This window comes from Zychaea mexicana, assembly GCF_025766255.1.
Source record: "Zychaea mexicana strain RSA 1403 chromosome Unknown BDB00scaffold_43, whole genome shotgun sequence".
Classification (NCBI taxonomy): Eukaryota; Fungi; Mucoromycota; class Mucoromycetes; order Mucorales; family Lichtheimiaceae; genus Zychaea; species Zychaea mexicana.
The window spans coordinates 41882-68594 of NW_026516706.1; the positions used below are offsets into that span (position 1 = coordinate 41882).

Consider the following 26713-nt stretch of genomic DNA (forward strand, 5'->3'; position numbering starts at 1 on the left):
CACTTCAAAAAAAAAAAGGAGACAACAACAACAAAGTGTGTGGATCGAGCTTTCTTTTTTTTTTTCTCATAACACGGTATGCGCTGATGGTGGCACAAGGAAACGTGATTTCCACAGTCTTTGCTTCCATTACACTACTACTACTACTACTACTACTACTACATGGGGACCATACAGTTGCTAATACTACCAAGCACCCACTATCATCGCTCCACTCTTGGCTTCTTCTTGGTCAGTTCTTCCTGTTGTTGCTGTTGTTGCGAGTGGAGTTGATGATGGTATGCTAGTGATGCAGAGGATGCTGATAGTAATGACAATGTTGCTGGTGATGATGATGTGGTTGGGGTCGCAGATGATGATGTTGTTGTTGGATGATAATAATGTTGGATAGCAGGATAGTTCACACCGAAATCTTGTGGAGGTGGTGGCGGTATCATTGCTAACTGATGCTGTTGTGTTGTTGACACTACAAGTGCTGCTGCTTCATTACTACTGCTGCTGCTGCTGCTGCTGCTGCTGCTGCTGCTGCTGATAGTATTGCTGAAATTGTTACGCCGCTGCATCAACTTCAGATGCGCACAGTAACGCTCCAAGAGTTTGCACAGATGGCCGTGGTCAAGCGGCTTCGGCAAGATGTCCGTCATTCCGCTCATGATATACTCGCGCACATCGCGTTCTGTCGTATTGGCTGTCATGGAGATGATCGGTGTCCAGGTATCATACTGTCGGATATTCCGTGTGGCCGAAATGCCATCCAAATTGGGCATCATGATATCCTATAACCATAAACAACACTATTACTTAGTGTGTGAAAGAGAAGAGGCTGTGCTTCTTATCGTGTGTTCCCCCGTCTCTCGCATTCTTTGTATTTTACCATGAGCACAATGTCATAGCGGTTCTGAGAGGCTGACGAATTGATCAGCTTGGTAACGGCCTCAGCACCGTCCACAGCTACATCGATCGTACATCCAGCCATTTGCAGCAAGCGGGTTGATATCCGCCTAAAGATAGAGTCGTCGTCAACCAATAAAACTTTGGGTGGCACAGACCATCCGGGTACCACCAACGACGAAGCGCGGGGCCGTTTCGCCGGTCTTGTCGTCGCTGTTGTTGGCAACTGCTGTGTTGCTGCTGCTGCTGCTGCTGCTGTTGTTGTCATCATCCCACCAACATTACCGCCCTCGCTACTTGCACCAATACCAACGATGCTGTTGTTAAGCACAGTGACCATGCCACCGGCTGCTAATGCGCCAGATGTGTTTATTTCATCAACGATGTACGGCTGTGGCTGTGGCTGCGGAGTGCTGTTGGTATGGGTGTTGGCAGAAGTTGGCGTGCTGCGACTCGAGGCTGTTGTGGGCGGCGGGGAGGATGAAGGGGAGATTTCTAACGGATCGTTGTTGCTCTTTTGTTGTGGTTGTGGCTGTGGTACGACAACATCATATGACGACAACAATAATGGGGGCGGCGGTTGAGTTTCTAAATGTAAGATATGGTGCAACGACTCAATATGTTTGCTGATTTGTTCCATCTGTTGACTTGATTGTTGTGCAACTTGGCCATACGACTCAAACATTTGCTGCATGTCAAGACTACTACTACTACTACCACCAGAGCCTTGCTCTTGCTTTACTATGTGAGGGCATATTGCGCGCGTTATAGTAGTAGTCAGTCATCAGACCATCGTTTATATAAACGATCATCATGATAGAAATACGTAATGTAGTGTATATACCTGAGTGCGATGCTGTTGTTGCCGACATGACATGAGCAGCTATTTGACCCATCAACTGGTCTTGGGAGCTCATGGATTTCCGCAACTCAGTCACTGTCTCCATGACACCATTGTAGTTGAGTCCGAGGCCCTGCAAATGGCCAGCCATACTCGCTTGCTTTTCCTGCAGCTGTTCGATTTGCGATTGCAGCTGAAATACGACGGATTTCAATTCGTCTTCACTTGCTGCCATTGCTGCTGGAGACGACTTGGAAGCATCTGTTGACGTCGTCGCTGTCGTTGATTTCGTGGCAGAAGAAGAACTAGTCTGAGATGCTCCATTGTGTGGGTCGTCGGCTGCCGTAGTATTATTGGAGGTCCGTGCCACTGCCGCTTTGGCCGTTGTCTTGCGCTAAATGAAAAAGGTTATTTCCTAAAACATGCTCCCATCCGTCGTCGCCTTCCGCCCCGTCTGTCTACCCAGCCCATCTAGCTTACCTTTATCCCGTCCAACAGATCTTTGCGATTGTATTGGAATTGCGGATGTTGAAACTCCCATGCCTTTGTGATGATTATAACAACATGTTGATGAGTCTCGTTACTGGTTTTTGTTTATGGTTCCACAAATGAAATAGACTAGAAAGAACAAAATGAGATCTGTTTACCTGATCACCATAGGGTCGTTGACCATCCTCTGGATTACGGACCTTGTGAAAATCATACTTGTTGAGCTGACGTACAAAGCTGGCAAAGTTACAATGCTTGAAATGCTTTGGCAGAATAAGACGCGCAAACTCGTTTGGCTCTCTGACTACAAACGTTTTTCCATTCACGCCCCATGTCAAGATATCAATGTGCGCGTCTTGTTCTAGCATTCTACAGATCATCCATCCTCAGTCAGTATTTTTAAATGATCCTATACCTAGCAAAGTCGTAGAGGTGATAACGCAACATCGTACTATGGGCTGCCTCTTGGTTTTCTCCTCTTCCTACTCACCGAAACAGTTTCTTGACAAATTCTGGAATTCCAATGGGTGTGTTGTCATTGGTTGTTTGCAATTGACGTAGTCCACTACGTGGTGTTGGCTGTTGCTGCTGAGCTTGCATAATTTCGAGATTACGGTTTTTTTGAGGTATTGTTGAGGTAGTATTGGAAAGGGCAAAAGGGGAATGGGTGAATGGTATATGCAAAGTGGCTCGGTCAGTCGCCGTATGTCGTATGGCGTTTTGTCGCTATAATAGCAAGCGAAAGAAAAGAGAGCAAAAGAAAGGTACACACACACACACGCGTCTGCTGCCGTTGCTGCTGCTGCTGTTGCGTCTTCTGCTATATGTGCTCTGCGTGTGAGAGTGTGCGTGTGCGGTTGTTTGGGGTTGTTTTAGAGCTGTTGTAGTTGAAGGTCAAGGGCAATACAGGCAGCAGTGTCCTTTTTGTCAGAAAGAGAAAGGAAAAATAAAAAAGGTCAGCTCTGCATGGAAACTAAAAAGAAGTACTGATTGTTACCCCGCACAGCGTTACCCTTTTTTGCGCGCTAAAGTTTAATTGGTGGTTGCGTATTACTACAGCTTGGCTGCTGCTGGTGTTGCTGTTTGTGCATACTACATTACGTGGTTGTTGTTGTTGTTGCTGTTGTTGTCCGCCCGCTCTTAGCATCCCTCCCGCGTGTCAAACCCTCGGCTGTCTGTCGTCCGATTCAAGCGGCATTCCGCTTTTCTCTCCCTCTCTCCCTCTCTCTCTCTCCGACGTTGTTTCCCAATTCAAAAAGGGGTTAGTTTTGCTTGCTGCTCCCTGTTTCTCTTTCATGCTGCATTATGTCAGTATTACGATATAGCTTGACGGCTGGCGCGGAGATAAAGGTGTGTCGTCTCCCCTTTGCTATTGTATTCGTTTTCATGTGTCGGCTTTCGTTTATTCCCAAGACCGATTGTTAATTAGTTTTAGAAAACCAATCGAAAACAGGCGTCTTGCGTTACAGAGGTAGATACATCAAAGGTGTTGTACACTATAGCAGTAAAAGTATTTTTTACTGTCAGATGGCACTATCTTGTGTGCTGCACCACAACGAAATTACTGTATATTGGCACACAGGCCGCTTTGTGTCACCGGACCATACCTATTTTGACTAACATTTAAGCTTTTTACACAGACCCTTCATTAAATTATACTTTAATGTTCGGTTTGATTAATGTAGAATGATTCAATGACGAGTACGACTTTGAAGCTCTATTTCACCATACAATGTATACGTTCGTCTCAAAGAGCAGGTACACCATAAGTAAAATGATGGGCAATGCGCTGACCCTCCGCTTGGGAAGCTGACCGGAGGAGTTTTACAGAGTGATGGTCTAATTAATCTCAAACAGCGTTTAATAAGTGCTAAACAGTTATGTTGTGATCTACGCCTGTCCACGCCGCGGATCACTGGTTTACTACTACTGAACTATGGGCCGTTCTGCTAATTTTCTTTGGTTCTAGAAAAAAAGCAATATCATAACTCGCTAATCGAAGAGTCCATAATTTAAGCAGCGCCTTCAGGACGAGCAATACTTCCAAACCTGCTTCCCTAGGCATACTAACACTTAATAACAGATAGTTATCCAGCAATTAACAAAGCCATCGACAACAAGGATTACCAACGTGCTGTCTACCTTACGGAATTTCTACTGAACAACCTTCTTTGCAAAGTTCTGGATCTTTCTGCATATACCCATTGAATACAAGGAAACGCTGCTCGTGCGCGTGTTGACGCGGATCGAATGATAGAGTTTTCGTCTGAATTAGCAGCAAAGTATCCGGAAAACAGGTGTTTCGCTCCATGTATGTAGCAAGTCCAAGCGATTGCAATATATGACGAATAACTCACAAAGGCACAATCCAACCAAGAGCAACAGAAAATTTGCTCTGACAATAGTGAAAGAAGCTATCAAGAGAAACGAAGTCCAGATTAGCATGACTTCCAGGCGAGATCACAAAGAACATCATCTCTCTTCTTCCAGAAACGCATGTGTGCCGTGTCTGTCAGCTTCAAAAGCGTGGCTTGGGCTAATAGCCAAATGCACAGACGTGTGGAAAAATTTGTCAGTTAACGACACCGAAAGGATATCGAGCTGGCGGATCAATTCGAGTATACTACACGTCATGTAGAACATGTGGCAATCAATACCATGGATACACCAATGTTGATAATATGACGAGATTGATTGTCGCTTTGCCTGAAAGCAATCACTTAACTAACAGGTATGATAGCACAGAAATTACAACTTCATTACTATCAATCCTTGTATGACCAAGAGACATTGCTTATATACCTTATCGTGTAGCCTATACATCGGAGATCTAGTCGCAATCCTGCATTACGTTAACATCACGCGCAGTAGATACACTAACAAATCTGACCATCGACGTTGGCAACCATTCTACCATTATCACCATATCAGCAATACTTTGATCATGCGGGCTCTTTATCAAGTCTTATCTATCAGACCACGACATCCATGCAAATGGGATTTCTCCACAGTTGGCAAAAGCTGTGCACTCACTAACTCCGTGCTGAAATCAAGTCTAATCACTTGGACAGTATGTCGAAAAATGTGCTTCGCCGCTACCAGAAACTACGACGACTTGTCATGGAATGGATATGATGCCTCTGTTCTAGACCCTATCAAGCAGCTTGCACCCAATCTCGAATTCTCGCGTATAATCTTACATTCCAGTTTCCAAAAAGGCAAGGCATAAAAGATGAGAGAACGAGTCTAAAAATGTTCTGCACAAACAATGGAGATTCGCACGTCCCTCTCCCAGATATTTTCCAAATCCAATTTAAACAGTTCGATACATGTCATCCTAATCTCATGTTAAAGAACGTATTCATATTACCGTGCCGTATAAGCACTGCTGCTACGAACGCTTGACGACACAGATACGAGAGCCGATCTAACAACGCTGCGAAAGCAAGAAAAAGAAGGGCTTCTTTGTCACTTTCGTAATTTTTTAGGGTTCTGCGGGAACACACTCACACTCTTTCTCTCTTTGGGTTGCTGAGGGACTTTTGAGCTCTGTGAGAAAGGTATTGCCAGATGGCAGACGGGTTTCGACCGGGGTCGCTCTCTTCCTCTGTTATTCAATTTTCCCACTGGGTTTCTTACTGTCCTACTACCCCTCTCTGCAACATCACCACTCAGGCATCGATAATTCCGTACCGCAAGGAAGCGACCGTATGCCTTATGGCAGCAAAGAAGCAAATATACCGATGAAAAAATATACTGTATTAGCCAGATAATAAACAAACAAGAAAAGTAAAAGGGTGGATGTAGCGGAGGGGAAAAAAAACTAGGCAATATATAAGAAAATGATAGAAAGAGAGAGAGAGAGAGAGAGAGAGAGAGAGAGGGAGGGAGGGAGGGAGGGTATTCTACAAAATTAAGTTGTCCTTTGTTGTCAGCCTCAAATACAGCCCAAAAAGTTATTGCGTATATGAAAATATAATGTTGTGTATACATGCTGTTACGTATATATGGTTTGTGTCATTTGTGCGTGCGGTTGTAGCGTGTGTTACGGGTAGTAATAGTAGAATAGAATAGAATTTGTGTTATAGGGAAAAGAAGATTATTTGCAGATCGAACGACCATGCGAGGTGGGCATCCAAAGGTTTAAAATTGAGAGACAAAGACAAGCTCCTGGAAGCATCTGCCCTCCGTCTCGACCTTTTCGTCGCCAACGACGATTTCTGCAGTAGCCGTATCAAGCCATTGGTAAATGTAAGGCTTGACCACAAACGTCTGGACAAGCTTCTTCAAGAACCATGGAATTTCGTTGAGGACATCAATCTTGTCGACCAAGTTCTTGATCGTGACGATCATTGTGACGGAAACATCCTTGGCCGGAGACTCGTCGCCTTCCTCCTTGATCGTCTTGCCCTTCCACGTCAACTTGATCTTCTTGGGGATGTCATACTCCGTATCCTCATCCTTGACCAGATCCAACAATTCCACATGGTTTTCGACCGACACACAGACCAGCTTGCCGTTCAAAACGATCGAGCCTTGATTGATATTAACAGCGCCGTACTGTTTTGTGGTTTGGAACTGCATCATTGACAACGAAGCATCGTCCGATTGGAAATCGCAAAAGTTCCAGTTGGAGGCAATCAATTGGGGCTGCATACCCTGGATGGCATGGATAAACATACCGTCGCCTTCGACTTCATGCAAGACCTTGTCGACAATAAAGGTGCCCTTGGCAACAGCGCGAGGCCAGAACTTGTGTGACACGAAGCCGGCTGCCGAGCTTTGATCGCCGCCAAGATAGGTCTTGCCCTCGCCTACCTTGAACCCACGATCGACGCGGGTAAAGTCGAGTGAGACTACCAATTCGGGATGGGTAATTTCCACCTTGTATGTGGTCTGTGTTGGATCCAGCGTAATGTTGAAATGATCCGTCTTGACCGAGCGGCGGTCCTCGGACAGCTTAAAGTTGTATGTCTGGTTGATGTTCTTGAACGCATTGGTTTTGCTGTTGGGGTCAAAGAAACGGCAGGTGAACGATATCGTAGGGTTCCAGATTCTAAAACAAATTAATCAGAAACATGCTCAATATGTGTTTTTTCCCTCTTATTTATCCTATCTGCACTAAAGCAAACATGATAACCTGCAGTCATGTAAAATCCCTTACCCAATGTTGGAATGGATCAATTGAACAAAGGCAAAAGCACCCGTCTTGGTGGTCACGTAGAAGACCTGGTTCTCGGTGGACGAGCCATCCGCCAAAGTCCACTTGAGATCGTTTTCACTCAGTGGGCTAAAGTATTGACCATCGGTCACCGTGTCAGCATAAGTTCGCACCTCTTCAACCGTACCGCCCAAGCCAGTGACGTTCGAAACCGTGCTGGATAGTTGAGAGACTACATAGTAGTGGAATAAAAGAATATATGTTCTTCAGCACATGAATTTTTTCTATATAACAAATTAGCACACTTACACCAAGATGCCATTGTAGTAGTAAAGGTTAAGAAAAAAAATGAAAAAGAAAGGTGCGTAAGCTGAGAGAGAAAAAAAAGAGACAGTGTGAAGAGGCAACACCAAAGTTTTGTGACGTGCGGACATGTTTGCTGTGTGTCACACGGACGCGCATCTGCACAAGCGGTTTCTTATTCTCTCCCTCTCTCTGTAGCAGCAATGTGTCTCTCATATGTTTTGCCCCTCCTTCTTTCTTTACACCCTTGCAGATATGAAAAAGATTTGTCATGGCAGCACCAAACTTCTCATCGCTATGGATACTGGTTGCTACGGCAATTAATTGGATTGAAAACCAAGCAATTCTGCTAATGTATGAGGACCAACAAGAAAAAGAATAAGCTGATATGAGGATGATGCAGCCCCATTCGCTGCTGCTTTTCATATGAGCGCACAGGTGCGGTGATCATTTTATTCGGAGAGGCAAAAGCAATCACAAGAAAAGTGGATCGCCGATGGGTATTCGCGAACTCCCGGATTCTTTCCTCACCCTGCAACAATAATGATGATAATAACGACATCATTTTTGGGGAAAACTGCAGGTAGTAGATTATGGTTGAATAAAGAGTATTTAAGCAAATAGAATGGATGAGGGAGAAAAGGGTGTAAGAAGTGTGTCGTACAGAGAGAAAAAGCACAGGGAAAAGGCGTATGTGTCTGTTAACTAACTCTCTTGTCGTTGACATTGTCGAGCGTGTTGCAATACTTTGGATAGTTTCGGATCAATATTTTGGACAGCGGGGGACGGTGCTTTTAATAGTGTTTGATGCATCTGCTCAATATAAGCAATTGCTGCTTCAAGGATAGCGAGCTTGTGCAAAGGCTGGTGGAACGATGGACCACGGATGGGCTGTTGTTCGGAGTGTGGATTGCATGTTGGGATGATTTCTTTAAGTTGCTGGATCTTGTCGTTGATCCGTTCGCGTCTCCGCTTTTCGATAATGCTGTGTGTCGACTGCCGTCGTGCTGTACTACGAGTACCAGAGCTAGGACTAGGACTAGAACCGGAAGGGATGTTCGTACTAGTGATAGTAGTAGTAGTAGTAGTAATTGTGGTAGCGCTAGAGGTTAAAAATGCGGTGTTGTTGCTGCCACTACTCCCAGTGTTACTGCCACTACTACTGCTGCTATTTTTATTGGGCATAGGGGCTCATCAAAAAAGAGAAATGCGTCGAAAAGAAAAGAAAGAAAAGAAGCAGCGTAAAGAAGGATAAAGAGCCCCACGGAAGAGTACCATTTTTATATCAGATGTATGGATAATATACAGTTGAGGGACCAAGGTGAAAGGGGACGTTGCGTTGAGGCATGACAAGTTGCGCACATTTCATTGGCCACCATTAGCAGCATTGGTTGGTCACTAATTTCCCATATTTGTTTCACAGTCAAAAAAAATTACATATAGAAAGAAAAGGAAAGAAGAGGGGTTGTATACAAAAGAGAAGTAAGAGGACGAGAGCGATTGTATGTACTATATATAACGATAAGCATCTGAAGTGTTGTATATATGGTTGCGCAAAGCGAGAGAAAGAGAGAGGATGTGTGTGTGTGTGTGTGTGTGTGTGTGTGTGTGTGTGTGTGTGTATAAGCGAGAGACCAGAGAGTATTTATAGGGAAGAAGCATGTACAAAGAAAGATGAAGACTATATATAATATATCAAAAGGGAAGGCTATTGTGAAGGGGATAGTGGAGAATTCATGTCGTCAACAACAAGAGGTATAAAAACTAACTACTTTTTTTGTATGTGTGTGTGTGTGTGTGCGCGTTACAATTTGGGGTTCCTGGTGTGTTTTATGTGCAAGTAGAAAGAGTAGCAGTAGTATTTGGCTTGAGCCATCCATAGGCATTGAAAGCAGCCCACAAACGGCTGCTCTTGTTCACATCGATACGACACACCTTTTGCGCATCTGACTTTCGAAACTCAAGACCAAGCATTGAGAATTCTCGGGCAGCCATGATAATTGCCCGCTTGCATCGAAGATACAGCTGTGGCGACAACCGCATATGTGAGATGACGTCTGCCTCGGTGTGATGGAGACGGCCATAGTACGGATCATTTGCATCCAGTTTCAGTGGCTTGCCTATTGATAAACAGTGTGTGATAACAATCGCAGATTTCATATCAGTAAGGGAGGTTTAAGCTTTTTTTTTCACATATCACACACTGATAATATAAGTGATATATTAACCCGCAAGCCATTGTGCTACATACCCTTCCAATTGATATCCACAGGAACGTGATCCAGACGATCGGTCAGCGGGAGCCAACCTTGCGGATAGAATTCATGGTCTTGAGCATCAATATCAATGTTGTCGAAAGTGTATTGAGGATCAATGGTAAAACCCTTAATCGACAAGTCACGGGTATTGCGTCGAGCAGGTGCTTTTCCACCATTGCTGCGGTGATGTGATTCTTCGCTGCTACTGGGATTGCTGCTGCTGCTGCCACTATTATGGTTACTTTTGTTGGTGTTGACACTGGCAGCAATCTTGCTCTTCTTCCGTGAAACAGTAGCAGCAACAGCAGCAGCAGTAAATGCATTCTTGTGTGACGACGACGATGACGATGACGACGATGTAGTGATAATCGAAGAAGCATCGTCAGATGACGATAAAGAAGCTTCTTCTTGTTCTTCTTCTTCCAGATCATCTTCTTGTTGACGTTTGCGCTTTGATTGACGCAATGGGGCCAAGAGTTTGCAGAGATCAAAGGTAAATATCTGTTGATGCTTTTCAGAATGATAATGGGCAGCAAGCCAATCGTCGATAGAAGAAGGGGGAGAAGAAGTGACGGCGGTGGCGGGCTTGTTCGTTTTGCCGTACATGCGGGAATCGACAGGTCTCAAATGCGGCACCATCTGTGCATAGGCTTGGATAAACCCTTTTCGGTTATGGTGGCTCGGGCAGCACACGACGGCCGGATCATGATGCGAATCCTCTTTGGGAGTCAATGGTGGAGATAGCAGGTCATTGTTTTCCTTTTCGGCGGCACAACAATGACTCCTGCTATTGCTGTTATGCTGGACAGAAGCCGTGGCAGTGCTGGCAGCAGAAGTGGTTTTAGTAGTATTAGCAGTTGTAGACATTGGGGGAGACAACAATAACGACAGCAACAGCAATTGTCGATATGTAGAAAGAAAGAAGGAAAAAGAAGTAGAAAAGGGGAAAGAGAGACAGAGTACTGTAAAAAAATGTGTGCACTACCTTTTTGTTAGTGTTTTCGGAAGTCGGGATACAGAAATGTGAGAGAGGGTTCTTTTTTTTTTGGGAAATAGGGTGATCATCCTTTGCAGGACTTGGAACGTCATTTCCTAACGGAATTTAGGTTACATCCCAGTCAATCATGTAACATGATCACCATCGCACACAAAAAGGGTAAGTATCTGTTTTTTTTTTCATTCTGACTACCACTGCTGCTACTGGCTGTTGCTAACTAGCCGCTGCACTCGCCGGGGAACCTGACAACATGGTGATTATCATTGCTGTTTTTATTGGCATGGCAATTGCGTCGTGTGTGTCGTCGACATGGTAATTGGCCGCAGTACCTTTGTTGCTAATCATCAATTGTCGTCTCTCCCATTCTTGCCGAGTTGGACCAGGGTCACACTTTTTTGGTATATTATATATGTGTATGCGTCGCGCTGTAACGCTTTGCATCCACATGCAGCCAGATGGTCGCACATTGTACCGTGAGCTGTAATATAATGTATGTATGCTTTTTCATTTGCAGCAACAGACAATTTATACGATCTAGTAGCTAATTATTATTTGTTTCATGTAAATATGTGCATCTCCTATAATACACACACACACCCCTTAATTACCGTCTCTTATCATGCTTTTTTCCCGATGACAAGAACTTCTTTTAGCTTCGTGTGTTTCCAAATGTAGCTGTGTAGTGTGCAATAGCGACAGATCACCTGTCCCCGTCATCTCTCTTCTGCTGGTAGTAGTAGTAGTAGTAGTAGTAGCAACAGCGCTAATGGTGACGCTATGCCGGGGATCTACCCACCAGCGAGTGTATGCGTATACAAACTATACTGCACACATTACCAACTGGCAACGTAACACATTATGATTTGTTTGTTCTCATTGTACTTTATTTTTCTGCCTCTTGCCCACCCCCAAACATTGGTTCCGACCTTTCTCTCTCTCTCTCTTTCTTGATCTATGTATCACACCACACCTCATCTTTACCTTCATTCCATCTAATCAGAATAGACAATGTTTCCCGTTTTGCTCTTTTGCCGAAATCCGTTGGAGCAATATTTTCTTGGCGCACAAAATAGAAAGAATGGTCCCTCTTCCAAAGAAAGTGTTAAAAGCGATATAAGGTTTGGTCAAAGGAAAGAATCAGTGTTACACAGACCTGAGAAAAATAACTCAGTAAAACTAGCTCAGCTGCGGTGATAATGTGCACCCACCCCCAGTACATTATTCTTAGCATCCTTTGCTCCGCCTCACTTGGTTACTGTATCGAATGAGTAAAGACCATGTCAATTGTCCTTCCAGAAGAACAAGGGCTCGGACATTAATGCGCATTTGGGGCTCTGGGGTACTCAATTGGAGCAATCTAGTCATCGATAAAGGGAACCAAGGTGTAAATGACAGGAAAGGAATGATCGACGGTTTATCATCGATCCGGCAAAAGATTACAAGTGGGCTTGTTTCGAAACATGAAATGACCAGACATCTCCTAATGACAGCAGGCGACCTTTCTAGCTAGTAGTACTAGTTATTACCACTAATGTTATTACGCGGCAGATGAATTTCGTCATTGGACTGAAACGAACAAGGCTGACCAAACGCTCCCCCCCAAAAAAAAACGGATTCTGGGCATTTTGTATCAACATTTACGTAGCAACGACAGCAATTCTTGCCACACATCGATTAAGCTTTCGCGACAGATCGACAACGCCTTCCTCCGCTATTATCTGGCAATTGACTCATGTTCTCTTTTGCAAAACAAATTTACCAATACCTCCAGTAGTAGGTCTCAATGGGACGACCCACATTATGGATTCTTGAAGTTTGAGGATCGGACTCGGAAGCTGCTGGATGCAGCGCACAAAAAATACTTGTCCTCCCCACCCCCCCAGCCTCCAATATTTGTGTCATTCGTCATGAGACCCGTTTTGTCGCTAGTAACACATCTAACGCAGAATAGACAGGTATGGCTTGTTTCGACATAATAGTAGTATGTGCACCCACAAAGTATTGCACACCAAAACAAAGAAATGAAGCACTACTTTAGCTTGCCTTTGGTTCTCTTTTCGCTGATTACATATGAAAAGACCTATGAGAAGGTCCTGTAAAACGCATTTAGATGAAATAATGAAATTAAAAATATAATTTACTGATAGACATTATATGGATGGACTTCCTTTTTCGGGATTGACGATATGTATATTGGCTTCCGATGATAAGATCGACTCTTGGTCTGGAATTCCTTATCGTACAGTAATTTCTTTTGCGTTTTCTAGAGCACCTGTTTGTTATTATTGACTTGCTGTAGTCTCATAGTAGTAAGTTGGGACGTCATGCATCTGTTTAAATTATTTTATGTAATGGCTGTGCATGTGCGTATCAATAACTATCAAGCCACTATTACTACTACTACTACTACTTACTCATTGAAGCATTGCTATACTGCCCGATCATCTGCTTTTTTCTTGCCCTTGTCGGTGCTACAGCATTCCATATCTTCTTTCTGACCTAAACAATTCAAAAGTAGGAACATCTTTCCCACGAAAATAATCATTTTCCGTTAAAACAGTTTAATGAGATGGCCAAATAATATGTATTTAATGATGGGGTTGTTTTATAGATTGCTTATTAGCAAGAGAAGAGTGGAAGACAGAACATATCTACAGGAGGCAGAAGAGACAGGGTAGTAGAAAAAAGAGCGAGAAAGGAACAATATGTATACGTATAGTGTGTGTGTGTGTGTGTGTGTACAAACAGTAGCAAAGAAGCAAACAATGCAAAGTTGTTAATGATAGAGGAAAAACGAATGAACGAGACTATTTGGATTTCGATTTGTGGTATTGATTGTAGTCGAGACGCACTACCAGACATAAGAATTGAACCGTCTCGGTAGCAGAGTAATAATTCAACGCTTCAATGAGCAGTTTCATATGATATTTAAACGTTTCTTCGATTTTGCCCAGCGTCTGTTGTGCCTTTTCAAACGTGGCTGTTGCACTGGATGCGGCTTCGCTTAACCCACCTTTGGGAATCCCGAACTGATTCAAGGACTGCTGTTCCACTATTGCACTTAGTAGTTGTGAGAATCGTTCTGTATGTGCCACAAATACCACGCACGATGTCATTAATTTGTTGTAGATCTATCAAAAGAAAAGTGATGATAAATACGCTTAGCTCTTGCCAGTTTTTTTCATCGCTTTTAGTGTATAGCCATCTCGACAACGGAAACTTACCCGCAACAGTTTAGCGTTTGTCAACATGCATTCTTTAAGACAGGTATCTAGGAAATCCGAATGGTATTGAAGCACTTGATCGACTGTCGAAACCTTGGCCAAATTCGATTCGAGACGTCGCCAGTTGGGTTCAAGCACCTCGTTCGTCACATAGTAAGCGAATTGCTGAACAAACATCAACATACGATGTCGTAAAGTAAAAATGCGGTATTTCCATGCATCCACTTGAGGACTGCTCTTGGTCTTCCATAAAATGTCCTTTTGTGCCATCCATGCGTCACATAGCATATCTTCAACATGCTTGAGATAGAGCAAGTGTCGAAACAACAGCTGATACTTTGTCAATGCTTTGCGCGATATCACCAAGGAGAGCGGGAACGTTACGGTGTAATCGAGCGTCAGAGCATCATAACCTTAATAATCATACAGATTAAACAACAAGAAAAAGAAAGTCAGCAACTTGTTTGCATATATTATACGCACAGTTTACCAGAAAGAAAAAAAAACAGGTTGATCACACTTACCACTCAGCACATCGCGTGAACTGCCAGCTGCGGCTGCTTGTGCTGCTCCTGCTGCAGTGCTCGTACCAGTGATGCTCACGCCCCCCGATATGCTACCCACCATACTTTGACTTCGTTCCATTTGCGCACTTCCTCGACTGGCATCCGAGACACCGTTCATCCAACGAGCATCACGAGGCAGGCTGTCGAGTCCTGCGACATTGATGATACGTAGTAATTCGTCCACAAGTTTCAGCGGGCTCATCGTCACCTTTAGGTCCTCCTTGAATGGGTCATATGCTGCTACCGACGACGAGTTGCGGAGAACGAGATCCATCAACGATTGAAGCCGTGCAAGTGAGATTTCTCGGGCAGGTTGTTTGAGTTCGTCCTTGGCTAGGTCGAGAAACGACGTTAAAAAGTCGGATTGGTCGAGAAAGAAGTAATGCTTTAGGGACCTAATACATTACCAAATTGCATTTAGTCTCTCCTCGTTTTAAAATTGCTTTCCTTTTTGGGGAGGGAGGTATGTACCTGAGTCGTGCAATTAATTGTTGTTCTTTCACAAGTAGGTTTAGCAGGGTGTGGTTAGCATATCTGTATGCGATTTCCAGGCTCTTTACGAATCTGATTAGCTATCTTGTTAGCAAATGATGATCTATTTTGCGTGTATCTTCTTTCCAGCCAAGAAAAAAAAATGTTTATATTTTACCCTGCGCCATTGACAGCAGACCAAACATCACCGCGCGCAGGTCCTGTTGTATTTCTTGTCCAACTGGTTTCGTTGGTTTCGCCACCCATATCCGCATCCATTGCTGCTTGCATATCCTCTGGCTTTGCTATATTGACGCCACATTCCCGTACCACGTTCAAGTATTTTCCTGCCAGCAGGATCTTCGATTGCAGCGGCTCGAGGAATGTCGGCACCAGCTTCTCCCGCACCGTATATCGCATTTCCCAATATGCATCATTGAAATCTTCCTTTAGATTCTCCTTACGCACACTCAGCTTTTCCAGCACCATGAACTCATTGTGCGGGTCATGGATTTTGCCACGATAGATCCATGAATGCAGGATTTCAAAATAGGGTACAGACGCTCGAGCCAACAAGTATGCATATATCTTTTTACACCGAGGATCACTATATATAGCATACGAACATCCATGTTAGAACATATACTACTGGACCCATTGCATATAGAGTGATGGATATATATACAACGTACCCACTCAGTCCAATCATTCGGTCTGTCAAAATATTCAGTATCGGCCCCCCCTTCTCTTGATCTGTGATTTTGACTTGTCCTCCCTCATCTGCATTCTTGAGCCCTTCCAACACTGCCTCAATATCGTCGTCGTCGTCGTCGTTCTTTCGCTTGTAGCGCAATTGTCGAATTGTAGTTACAAGGTCGTGCAAAATACCCATCTGTTGGGCTGTGTCTTCTTGGGTATAAAACCAGAACTGTTGTAATGTGAAGTTGTTGTTTGATTGGAATTGATATTCGAGCTGCGTGACAAATGTTTCGTAATCTTTCAGTATCGATGACAAGGCTGCAGAGAGTGCATGGTTGATGGACCCGTATTCGTACCGTGAGTGTTGTTCCACAAAGGCGCTGATAGACATGTAGTAAGTGGCGAGAGGTAGCATTTTTTCGACGAGACGCCGGACGCTTGGATCTATTCCCCATACAATTTATTTTAGCAGCTAATTGACACCGTACATCATGTTTTACTTTTGGTAGAACGCTTTTATCCTTACCTAATGTTGGATCGATAGAATATCGCACGGATTCCCATTCGCCGGTATTAATTTCTTCGTCATCGTCGATCATTGGATCATCTACGTTACTTTTTTGAAACAGTGTTTTAATCGATGTACCGCTAATACCCTATTTCATTGTACAAACCCCCCAATCAATCCCGAGTGATAGAGATTAAATATCGCATATAGAAAACGTGTATGAGTAAGACTGGAGGTAGAGTTTTTCTTAAGAATCGTGTGTTAATGCGTACCATGAGGACAAAAAGCAGGTCTTCCATCACTGCATATTCCTGGATACGCGTTGGATATCCTCCAATTATTGACTGTAAAGTTTATGTGTAAGCTTTTTCTTGTGCTATATAAAGTTGGCAACCGGGCGAGAAAGGGTGAGGAGAAGGAGAGATACATTACGCTTTGTGGGGGCGGTCCTGCATCGGATCGTTCATCTAACACTGCCGAACTACGTGAAACATACGACGCGTCGTCACCAGTAGGCAATAATTGTGGACTGGAAGCAAGGGAATTATGTCGAATGTTGGCGATCTTTTTGTTAATCTAAATAAGCAGAAGGGGATTTTTAATAATTTTATTTAATTGTCAGTATTCTGTTGCGGATCCTTCTCTTCATATAGAAGTAACCTTGTTCACTTGTCGTTCAGAAAGTAATATGCTAGTCCGATTGCTGGTCATGGATCGTCGCTGATCTGCTCCTGAAGTTCCAATGGCACGCTGGGAAGGGGAAGTCGGAGGCGATCGACGAGTTGAATAACTTCGTGGTCGCGACATGGCGGCCATAATTTCTTTTCGTGGTATTAAGGAATAAAAAGAGAGAGAGAGAGGGGGGGGAGTTAGGCAAAAAAAGCACCTGCCGTTTACGGTGTGCTTCCCCTCCGCTTTGCTTCCGCTGCTTGGAGCTTTACCATTTTCGACAGGAACCAAAAAACACACGGAACTGGAACCATCCCCAGCCGCCCTCATAGTTCGTTTCTCTTTCCACTTTTTTTTTCGTTTTCTTCTCTTCTCTTACAACAACACAGAGCACACATAAAGTACAAACAATGTCTTCCAAGCGATGCTGCTGTATCATTCCACTACGAGGAGGTGTAGCGCTCCTCAGCATTATCATTGTGGTACCGTATTTTTACTTTTTTCTTATTCTTTCCGATCAACGTTTTATCGTTTGGCACGCCCTTATTACTGTCACTATTACTGCTACTACAGTTGTATGAGCTGACTTGGCAAACTTGTTTTAGGCCGTCTCAGTCTTGTTAGTCGTCCTTACCTTCACACATACGAACCGTAAGTTTCTTTCCTTGTTTTATGCTATGCTATCGACTTTATGCTAACCACAGCAACTGCAACAATAACAACGAAAAATAGCAATGGTCATGCACCTGTCTGTCATTAACGCAGCATTACCGTGGGTCGCAGTTATCTTCTATAGTAAGTGCTCTTCTCTTTATGCCACCGGCTGTAGCTTGGGCAGTATTGTGTCTTGGCTTTGTGGGGAGGTTTACGTATACTAATTCTTTTTTTAGTTGCAACTGGTGTTATCGGACTGTATGGCATCTTGGCAGCTGCAGTGGTCAGTAGTAAAATGAATTTTTTGATCGGTGGGCTCATTGGGGGAGAAGGGGTTTATAATAATAATCGTACTAAATATTACATTACTATTTTACTCTTAAAATGGGGTACATAGGGCAAATTAGCCTTGATGCGATTATACAAACTTCTCTTCTGGGCTGTGCTTGTATTTTTACTGACGATCTGGACTGCCGTATCATTTATTCTTGCTCTGGTCAACCGAGGCAAGAGCCAGGATGCTTGTGATTCAGCGAACCCGGATCAAGCGGAAGGCTCGGGAGGTGATCAAACCGTGAGCGTGGGCGACTACTCGACCACGTTCTTGGGCATGGAGCTGGGCAGCACCTACGGCTTGGCAAACTGTGCACAAGCTGTACAAGCGGGTGTCATTGGACTGGCTATTTTACTCTTTGTTGGTCAGATCTCCATGGTAAGTTGTTGATCTCGTCTATACACAGCAGCACACCTCGATCTATACATTTGCTCTAACTTTGAAACGCGGCATTGGTATAGTTTTACTTTGCAACAGTGGTGGCAGGATATACCAAAAAGTTACGAGAACGCAACTACGGTCACCGCTTGCGAGACGATGAATGGAACGACAACTTGGATGATTTAGGCGCAGCCTATCGTTCAGACGCTCAAAATGCTCAACGATACCGCATGAATCAAATGAACCGCGATAGTGGAGGCAACAAGTTTACAAAGGGTTTGAAAAAGTTCAAGTTGGGCAAATAAGTTAGTCCCACTGACAGCCATACAATAAAGCATATATCTCAGTTTTTCGGTGATTTTTTGTATATAAATACCACTAGACTATAAATATGTACTCTTTTACATTTTTTTAATCGTCCATAAGTTCTGCTAATTCTCGCTCTTCCTCCTCGGTAAGTCCAAGTCCTTGATCCTCTTCATCCGCTGGTTTCTTTTTAGGTTTTTCATTGTATTCTTTTAATGCAGATGCTATAAATATAACACAGTTATGTGACAAAGTTAGTTACGCGGATCTAAAAAGGAGAGCGAGGCAGAGGGGTGGGCTTGTTTAAGCTACTACATACGTGTGATCGTCCATCGACGAAGAGAGCAATCCAATGACGCACTGTAAAGCGTTGTGCCTGCTACATCCAGACATCCTACTTCATCGAAATGACCTTCGATTGTAGAGAGTTGCTTTCCAGACTAGTGATCATAGCCTGTATCAGTTATTCTCATTCCAAACAAAAAAAGTCTTGTATATATAATTATATGGATGAAACTTACTGCAATGTCCCATACTCGGATAGCATCGTCACTTGATCCAGTTATTACATAGGGTCCAAGAATAACCAGAGACTTAACTCGATCGGGATGTGTTAACACCGTATCCACTGCACCAGTCTATAAACAATTGTGAATTACTCTTCATCTTAGTGTTTGCCTCATAAATCGTAGAAACACATATCGCGCGAGGATATGTACTTGTTTTCCACCATTCTTTTTATCATACCTCAGTATTCCATCGTCGTACAGTCTTATCTGCAGAAGCCGTCCACATTTCATCATCCCATACACGAACACAATAGACGCTCGTATCATGCTCATCGAATGTCGCGACACACTCGTGCGTGGCGCGATCCCATTTTGTCACCAGACGATCCGAAGATCCTGCATATAAGAACTTGCTGTCGGCCGCCAAGCATTCTATGGCTCGACTGTGTTTTTTGAGTGTTGTTACGCATTCAAGGGTATCCATATGCCATTGGCGGATCGTTGTATCCGATGAACCAGAGTAGATATGTTCACCCACTACCAACAGCGATTTAACGAAATCAGTATGGCCCTGTAACGTTGCTAAACATTCTCCTGTCTTTTGATATAAACCCGAATACTGCTTAGTTCATTTATGCATGCGTCTTTCGTTTGTCCCAAGTCAAGTCTTTGTGTTTTTTTTTTACCTTGGCATCCCACTTTTTAATTGTCTTATCCCACGATCCTGTCCAGACATTCTGTTTGTCATGAGACAAGGCTATGCAGCTCACTGGTCCTTTATGTCCCTTAAAGAGTTTGACGGTCTTGTTTGTCTAAAGATATATATAGGTGTATAATTTCATGAGCCTTTAGCAAGAGAGGTCAATGTATAGAGCCAGCATCGCGGTTTGCGTGATTGGATGTAGCGAAACTTGCCTCGAGATTGATTCGTTTGGCACTGAATCCAGATTCCGCGACATAGGCGTATTTGCCCGTGACAAGCAGGGCTAGTGCCTTGGTGCTCAATTTAAGAGCATCGCCTTCGGTATAATTGTACTTTGCTTCCTTTTCTTTTTGTTTCTTTATTTCGGCATCGGTTTGGAAAAAGTTACCGGCTTCGCTTGCGACACTGACCATTTTGAAAAAGGCAGTAATAAAAGGGCAGCAAAAAGGAAGAGAGGGAGGGAGAAAGTTGGAGAAAGTATCACAAGAAACGTGCCTGAACCTAGTTTTGATTTCCGCAACGTAAAAACCTTGTTTGACAGCTCCTCCTGCTAAAATATCACGCCAACCCCACACACCAGCATGCGGTATGTACTACATAGTACTGTGGGATCGCACGGAGCTCCAGTTATTCTTCGACATCTCGGACAGTTGAGCTATGCTAAAGTTCTCACACACCCATTAGGTACTGTTATACTTGGCTATTGATTGGATTACAATGCATATAAATATGATGATGCCAATTGCAATGCTTTTACGGTGTGTTACTGCTCTCCGATAGTGAAGTAGAAGACAATTTTGATACATATATAGTTGTTTTCAGCATACCCTCTCCCTTTTCAACAGCATGGATATTCTTCAAATAAGTTGAACGTAACCGTTTTGTTGAGATAGACCACAATATTATTTACAAAAGCGACAAGCACACACCCGTTGTGGTTCCTTCATAGCGAGCATATGTAGTTCACGGTTGTAAATTTACTGTATATACAGCATTAAGTTTGTCTGTTGTTTATAGACATATTCATTGATTTATATAAACTCGACGTTAACCCAAATCGCTCGGTGGGATGTCGTGCTGCCTTATGTTCAAGTTCACGATGATAATGTATATAACGCTACATCAGGTTGAACGTAATAGTATCGCAATGTAGTGAGAAAAAACTTTTCTGGTTATTGGATGATGAGCGGGCGCCTCTCGTGCTCTACACACACCACTAGTTCGAGCAGACACGTGCAGCACAATTTTACATTTTTTGAACTACGATATGATGAGACTTCATTTAATGCTTGCTGTTAATACCATTTCCCTTTTGTTCAATACTAAGAACAGTTCTCAATCACCTTTACTGTAAAGCCTATCCTATCATTAATCCCATTACGCCTTTTTCTGATTTTCCCAAAGGCACATTCCAATTCATCTTTGGGCTTATTTTCTAGTACCAAACACTATGCATTATTATTTTCCAATACGTGTATACAGTTATAGCTACTTCTTGTTCACGATAGATGTACGTTTTTTCACAACGACCATGTAACACATTTTCCATAGTTGAAAAACACCCCACAACAACACATTGTCAATTGACGTAAACATGTTATAAAACACCTGCATCGTTGCAAGAGAAATGCTTTTATTGGAAGGCTACATCCCATTTCTTCGCCTCGGCCATGGTGCTACCACTAGCAAAACCAGTTCCTTCTGGACTCATGTCCACAATATCCTTCGACTTAGTCTTGGCTTCACATACATAACAGCGCTTGGTCTTTTTCACAAACATGTCCACGCATGAATTGCAAATAACATGTCCGCACGAACGCATCGCTAAAAGGAGATTAAACTCATCAGTTAGCTTTCCCTCTAGTGCTTATATGCTCTTTCAATACTGTCCTTATCTCTTCTTACCTGAGAACTTGGATGAGTTAGAAAGGCTCTTTAGACAAGCAGGACATTGACATTTCTTCTTGGCATCGTCTTCATATTGAAACTTAATTTCAATCAAGCTCTTCAAACTATTAAGATTTAATAAGCAAATACAATCCATTGTCTGACAGAATCACACATATACTTTATATTGTACCTCACTGGATGGGGTGTCTTGACAGCAGTGCACATAGTCTGCGTCTGAATCGGCTTGATCTCATCCTTGTATTGCTTTTCTGCCTCAGGAGTCATGGACGGCAACCAGAAACTCGACAGCTTCGACTTGGACTTGTCTGCCTTTTCCTCTGCTAACCGCTTGGCAGCTCGAGCCAACTGATCATCATCGGTTGCATCTTGTATTTTCCGCTTGACACCGCTACTAGTCTTACCCCCTTCTTCTTCCTTTTCTTTTCCATTCTGCTTTTGAGAATGTTGCTGCACATGTTTTCGATTGCCCAACATGCTCGTCTGTGTCTTTTCAAACTGATCCAACATGGCTTGTCGTGCTTCTTCTTGCTCTTTTCCCTTCATTTCCTCCAGGGCCTGTAGCTTTTGCTCCAGCAATCGCTGTTCTCGCTTAACGTTTTGCTTTTGTGTCAATATCGATTCGTACATGCATTCACGACATGCCAAATGCCCTTGTGGACAGGCGACAGGATCGCGAGCGGTTTGCAAGCATAAGAAGCATGCATTGTATTCTCTGAATGAATCACGACCAAGACGGTGCTAGCATATACGCAAGTTATTGTCTGAATCGATCTTAAATCTTGAATCCTGTAAACAAAGGAGAACTAAGATAAAAACCTTTTTTGTGCCATATTCTAATGATTTTGTTTCATGGTATGTAAAGACACTAGATGCTGTGTTGTTTTTCGAGTGGCGAGGCATGATGCGATATTAATTAAAGTGGTGGTGGTGGTAGTGGTAAAAAATAAAAATATATGACGCAGATAAAGCGGTTTCGTTATTCATCAAGAAAAAATTACGTCAGAGACGTTTTCAATCACACCCACAGCGACGCGTCGCAACTGTACCTTTGTTGTTTTGTCAATTGCTCACCTACAACAATGGCCTCTGCATCTGATAGCCTTGGATACCTTGTCCGTGTCTTTCCCACCTACCCGACCGAAGTAGTTACAGAGACTTTTGACAACCAGCAACAACTTGACGAGTGGGTTAAAGAAAACCCCAAGCAGCATGCCAACTTCATCACCAACAACAAGTACATCTCCGTACCCAAGGCTCCAGACGCACGCCGAAATAATGCCGGCCGTCCTCGGACAGTTGAACGTAGTGTCACTTTTTTTTGTGATCACTCAAGAGAAACATCGGCTCCAGCTGTCCCTGCTCTGCCTATAGACTCAACTGAACCTGCTCTCATAAAAAAACGTCGACTTGCACAACCTTCTATTAAAGTAAATTGTCGTGCTCGATACCGTATTCAATACTTATTCTCAGGCAAAATCAAACTTGTATATCACTGGCAACATCAACATCATGACCCTACCGAGATAACCAATGCTACTCGCTCACAACTCCCCGCTGAAACACGTAAATGGATCGAAGAACTTGTCAATAACAAGTTGGAGTGGGATCAAATTCAGGAACATCTGCGTTTGACTGATAAACAACTTCAAGATGTAAGTATCATCTATATATGTAAAGCAAAACTATGATGATAACTTGTAGAGATGCTAACCTGTGGTATCAGCTCGAGGAAGGCGAAGGACCGTTCCTGGAAGCCTTACGTGTGAAGCAGCATCATGTCATGAATATCATCGCCAACCAACAGTCAAGATTAGCAAGAAAAGATTTAATCGATAAAGAAAGTGTAGTCAAGTGGCTTCTCTTTTTAAAAGATCAAGGTTATCAAACGTTGGAATATATCACGGATTCTACTTTTGTTGTTGCATGGATATCACCACGACAAGCTTTGGTAAGAAAAGGTATATACTTAAATATAATGCAATGTTCGTATATTAAGATGCGTATGTGCTTTATAGCTGCTCAAGAAATCAAATGAGATCTGTATTGATGCCACACATAAGACTTGCAAATCTATCATCAATGGTCGGGCTGATGCGTATCTGTTTTCTATCGTTGCCAAGCATACAGTTACTGGACAAGGTTACCTTCTTGCGTTTATGATCACAGATAAAGAAGATAGTGAAAATTTGCAAGTATGGTTTCGATGGCTCCGAGACAGAATCGAATACACACCAACAAGGATCATGATCGATTGCAGTCCAGTTGAGATTAACAGCATCAAAGCAGCTTATGGTCATCAAGTTCAAGTTCTTCTGTGTCATTGGCACATCAAAAGAGCATGAGAAAAGAACATCACGTCCAAGGTTCCTTTTAGTTAGCCACATTATCATATACTCAATATAATCATCTTTTTTATTTACGGTTGGGATATAGATCAAAACTTCTCTGTTAACAGCCGATGCGAAGAAAAGAAGAGATGAAGCTCGTTCTGCCCTTGGTGCTTTGATGAATTGCAAAACTGTCGTTGAATTTGTGCAGGCTTGGGATGAACTTGGTAAGAAATGGCGTGATACATGTGAGCATTTCGAATTTTATGGCTATGTGTTGGACTATTGGTATCCTAAGCATCATCTTTGGAGCAAGGCTTGGAGAGAGGTACGTTTTAGGCTCGTTTTAGCTTTATTTTGCGCTTCAACATAATGCACGGTTGTATATTCTTTAGAATGCGTCCTTCCATACAAATAATCTGATCGAAAGCTGGCATTCCAAACTTAAACGCAAATATCTTCCATACAGTCGCAATCATCGTGCTGATCGTGTAATCTATATGTTGACGCAGTTTTTGAAAATGATTACCGTGCTCAAGTCCTACGTATTTTGGCTGGTGTCGAAGAAACAACAGCGACTAGAGAAGCTTAACAAACGAAAAGAGAAGCCTGCAAAAAATTTACCAGATGAAGCTGACCGGATGATAACTATCCATGATGATCACGTATGTACCACTTCTGTATGTGTGCGTTTACTTTTACGATTGTTGATCGTACTGTGGCAATAGGTTACCTATCAATCTTTTGCTAGTTCTGCATTGTATACTTTAAAGTTTGAAGAAGTTGATAGCAATGGCGTTATTGGTTCTTGTAGTTGTGAAGATTTTAAAAGCGTAACCAGCCATGCAAGCATTTATATCTTAGCGCATATAACACCACCATTCTAGTAATCATAAACCAAAGTTTCCCTCGCTATTCAACAACAGCATCATCGTCATTACCAGCATCATCTTTAGTCAACAACATTAACAGCATCTATGCAACTAGCACCATCCTCACAGCACCAGCAGCGGCAACATAGAAACGATCTGCTCGCTGAATTTGAACGCTCGACAAATCAACTTGATAATCTATTTGCAAGAAACAAATCAAACATATCTACAACACAACTAGAGAATTGATTGTTCTACAGAAAAGGCTATACACAGTCGTAGAAAAAATCACAAATCCAAATGCACGTCCCTCTCGTCAACAATATAGATTAAAATAAATATTTAGCAGAGATACTTAATACATATATTTTGTTTTCTAATACTCTTGGTTGGACTTGGCATATATATTATGGATAAAGCTGTTGGACTTGCAATATGGGACATGGGATTTGTGAGATGATCAATGATAGCGCCGCTATCTAAATTATCAACGAAGGCAAAGCCATAAGTGTGCATGGATCATGTGTCATCATTAGCAATAGTAATACACATCAACCAAGAAGCACTAAAAAGGGAAAGAAGCGTATTGAGAAACAAGAATTAGACAGGTAGTATATCAGAGTCTTCAAAAATAATAAACAGATATATATCATCCGATATATTAAGTTTTTGTGTCTATGCTGATACAATAGCTTTAACCTCTTGATCCTTCGTCGTCAATTTAAACATTATCAACCATGCCGTTATGGGAAGCCCAAGATATCGCGATTTTGATACAACAAAAGCAGCAATATCCGCATGCGCCTTGGGAATATATTGCGCGAATAATTGGCAACCGCCACACACCTTCAACCTGCAAGGCACGATATCGTTAATACAAGGTGAGTATGATATATGAAAAACAGAAAGAGCTATTGCGTTATCGTGTATTATAAATTTATCATAATATGTTGCATATTTCTAGCCACCGTTACCTTCTCATTAGACTCCAACTCAGCGATATTACCTTGTAAAGCTGCGCGCATCCAAACCCCCTTTAACATGGAACGAAATAACTTCGCGGGTGGATCATCCGCCAGAAGAATGTGAGGAGGTTTATCGTCACCAGATAAACCACAGAGAAATCGTTTATGCCAGAGGAGTTGTGGAAGGGGAAATTAAAAGAGCAAAGCAAATACAGCTTAAAATTGGGTGTAAGTAACCATCGTCCAATCTTACACTGACTATATTATAGAAGGTGATTAATAAATTAAAAGCTGGATGAATTAATACCTTTTTAGAGTTGCACCCTATTCAACGGGGTCCCATCGTAGGTGATCGGCGCAACAAGCATTGGACCCAAGGGGCGCTGGTTTAATCCTAGCACGACTATCTTTCTTTCACATGCTCAAAAGGTGATATACACATGGGTTAATCATTTGCATAAAAGATATATCATCTTGTTAATAGTCACCTGTGAGTATTAGCATCAATTTTTTTCAAGAATTTTCTTTTATAAAAGGTGCCTTTTCAAAGTCATAGTGCACTTGTGGTAAACCACACTACTTTGAGATTGATCCGGACAACTCATCCCACTCCGCCGTCTTTGTAACCATTAGAAAGCAGTAGAGAGAACACCACACACACGAATGACATAATT

The 26713-nt window shown here is 42.8% G+C and overlaps 7 protein-coding genes across 7 annotated transcripts; 1 reads left to right on the forward strand and 6 right to left on the reverse strand.

The window, feature by feature from the left end:
* Positions 1-81: 81 nt before the first annotated feature.
* On the reverse strand, positions 82-3176 carry BDB00DRAFT_826347 (uncharacterized protein). The gene is made up of 6 exons (XM_053123715.1): positions 2712-3176; positions 2380-2590; positions 2213-2275; positions 1736-2126; positions 875-1632; positions 82-776 (listed from the first exon to the last, which is right to left on the reverse strand). Exons 1-6 carry the CDS (start codon positions 2819-2821, stop codon positions 204-206), a joined length of 2106 nt encoding a protein of 701 aa, XP_052979039.1. The 5' UTR covers positions 2822-3176; the 3' UTR covers positions 82-203.
* Positions 3177-6364: 3188 nt separating this feature from the next.
* Positions 6365-7704, reverse strand: BDB00DRAFT_883327 (oxidative stress survival, Svf1-like protein; the record flags this gene model as incomplete). Its single annotated transcript, XM_053128220.1, has 3 exons — positions 6365-7277; positions 7386-7614; positions 7692-7704. The coding sequence occupies 3 exons, from the start codon at positions 7702-7704 to the stop codon at positions 6365-6367; spliced, it is 1155 nt and encodes a 384-aa protein (XP_052979040.1).
* Positions 7705-9515: 1811 nt separating this feature from the next.
* Positions 9516-10549, reverse strand: BDB00DRAFT_764882 (uncharacterized protein; the record flags this gene model as incomplete). The annotated part of the gene is made up of 2 exons (XM_053119482.1): positions 9516-9805; positions 9937-10549. 2 exons carry the CDS (start codon positions 10547-10549, stop codon positions 9516-9518), a joined length of 903 nt encoding a protein of 300 aa, XP_052979041.1.
* Positions 10550-13747: 3198 nt separating this feature from the next.
* Positions 13748-16499, reverse strand: BDB00DRAFT_883328 (gamma-tubulin complex component protein; the record flags this gene model as incomplete). The annotated part of the gene is made up of 7 exons (XM_053128221.1): positions 13748-14071; positions 14165-14577; positions 14689-15125; positions 15202-15294; positions 15380-15808; positions 15894-16344; positions 16427-16499. The coding sequence occupies 7 exons, from the start codon at positions 16497-16499 to the stop codon at positions 13748-13750; spliced, it is 2220 nt and encodes a 739-aa protein (XP_052979042.1).
* A 988-nt stretch (positions 16500-17487) lies between these two features.
* BDB00DRAFT_788433 (uncharacterized protein) lies at positions 17488-18751 on the forward strand (the record flags this gene model as incomplete). The annotated part of the gene is made up of 6 exons (XM_053120802.1): positions 17488-17559; positions 17683-17728; positions 17810-17872; positions 17968-18014; positions 18129-18443; positions 18527-18751. The coding sequence occupies 6 exons, from the start codon at positions 17488-17490 to the stop codon at positions 18749-18751; spliced, it is 768 nt and encodes a 255-aa protein (XP_052979043.1).
* BDB00DRAFT_416274 (WD40-repeat-containing domain protein) lies at positions 18635-20482 on the reverse strand. Its single transcript, XM_053117300.1, has 7 exons — positions 20177-20482; positions 19948-20073; positions 19500-19859; positions 19274-19390; positions 19072-19192; positions 18852-18976; positions 18635-18761 (listed from the first exon to the last, which is right to left on the reverse strand). The coding sequence occupies exons 1-6, from the start codon at positions 20375-20377 to the stop codon at positions 18858-18860; spliced, it is 1044 nt and encodes a 347-aa protein (XP_052979044.1). The 5' UTR covers positions 20378-20482; the 3' UTR covers positions 18635-18761; positions 18852-18857.
* Positions 20483-21561: 1079 nt separating this feature from the next.
* Positions 21562-22909, reverse strand: BDB00DRAFT_826364 (uncharacterized protein). Its single transcript, XM_053123716.1, has 4 exons — positions 22692-22909; positions 22045-22613; positions 21870-21976; positions 21562-21788 (listed from the first exon to the last, which is right to left on the reverse strand). The coding sequence occupies exons 1-4, from the start codon at positions 22773-22775 to the stop codon at positions 21598-21600; spliced, it is 951 nt and encodes a 316-aa protein (XP_052979045.1). The 5' UTR covers positions 22776-22909; the 3' UTR covers positions 21562-21597.
* Between the last annotated feature and the right edge of the window lie 3804 nt (positions 22910-26713).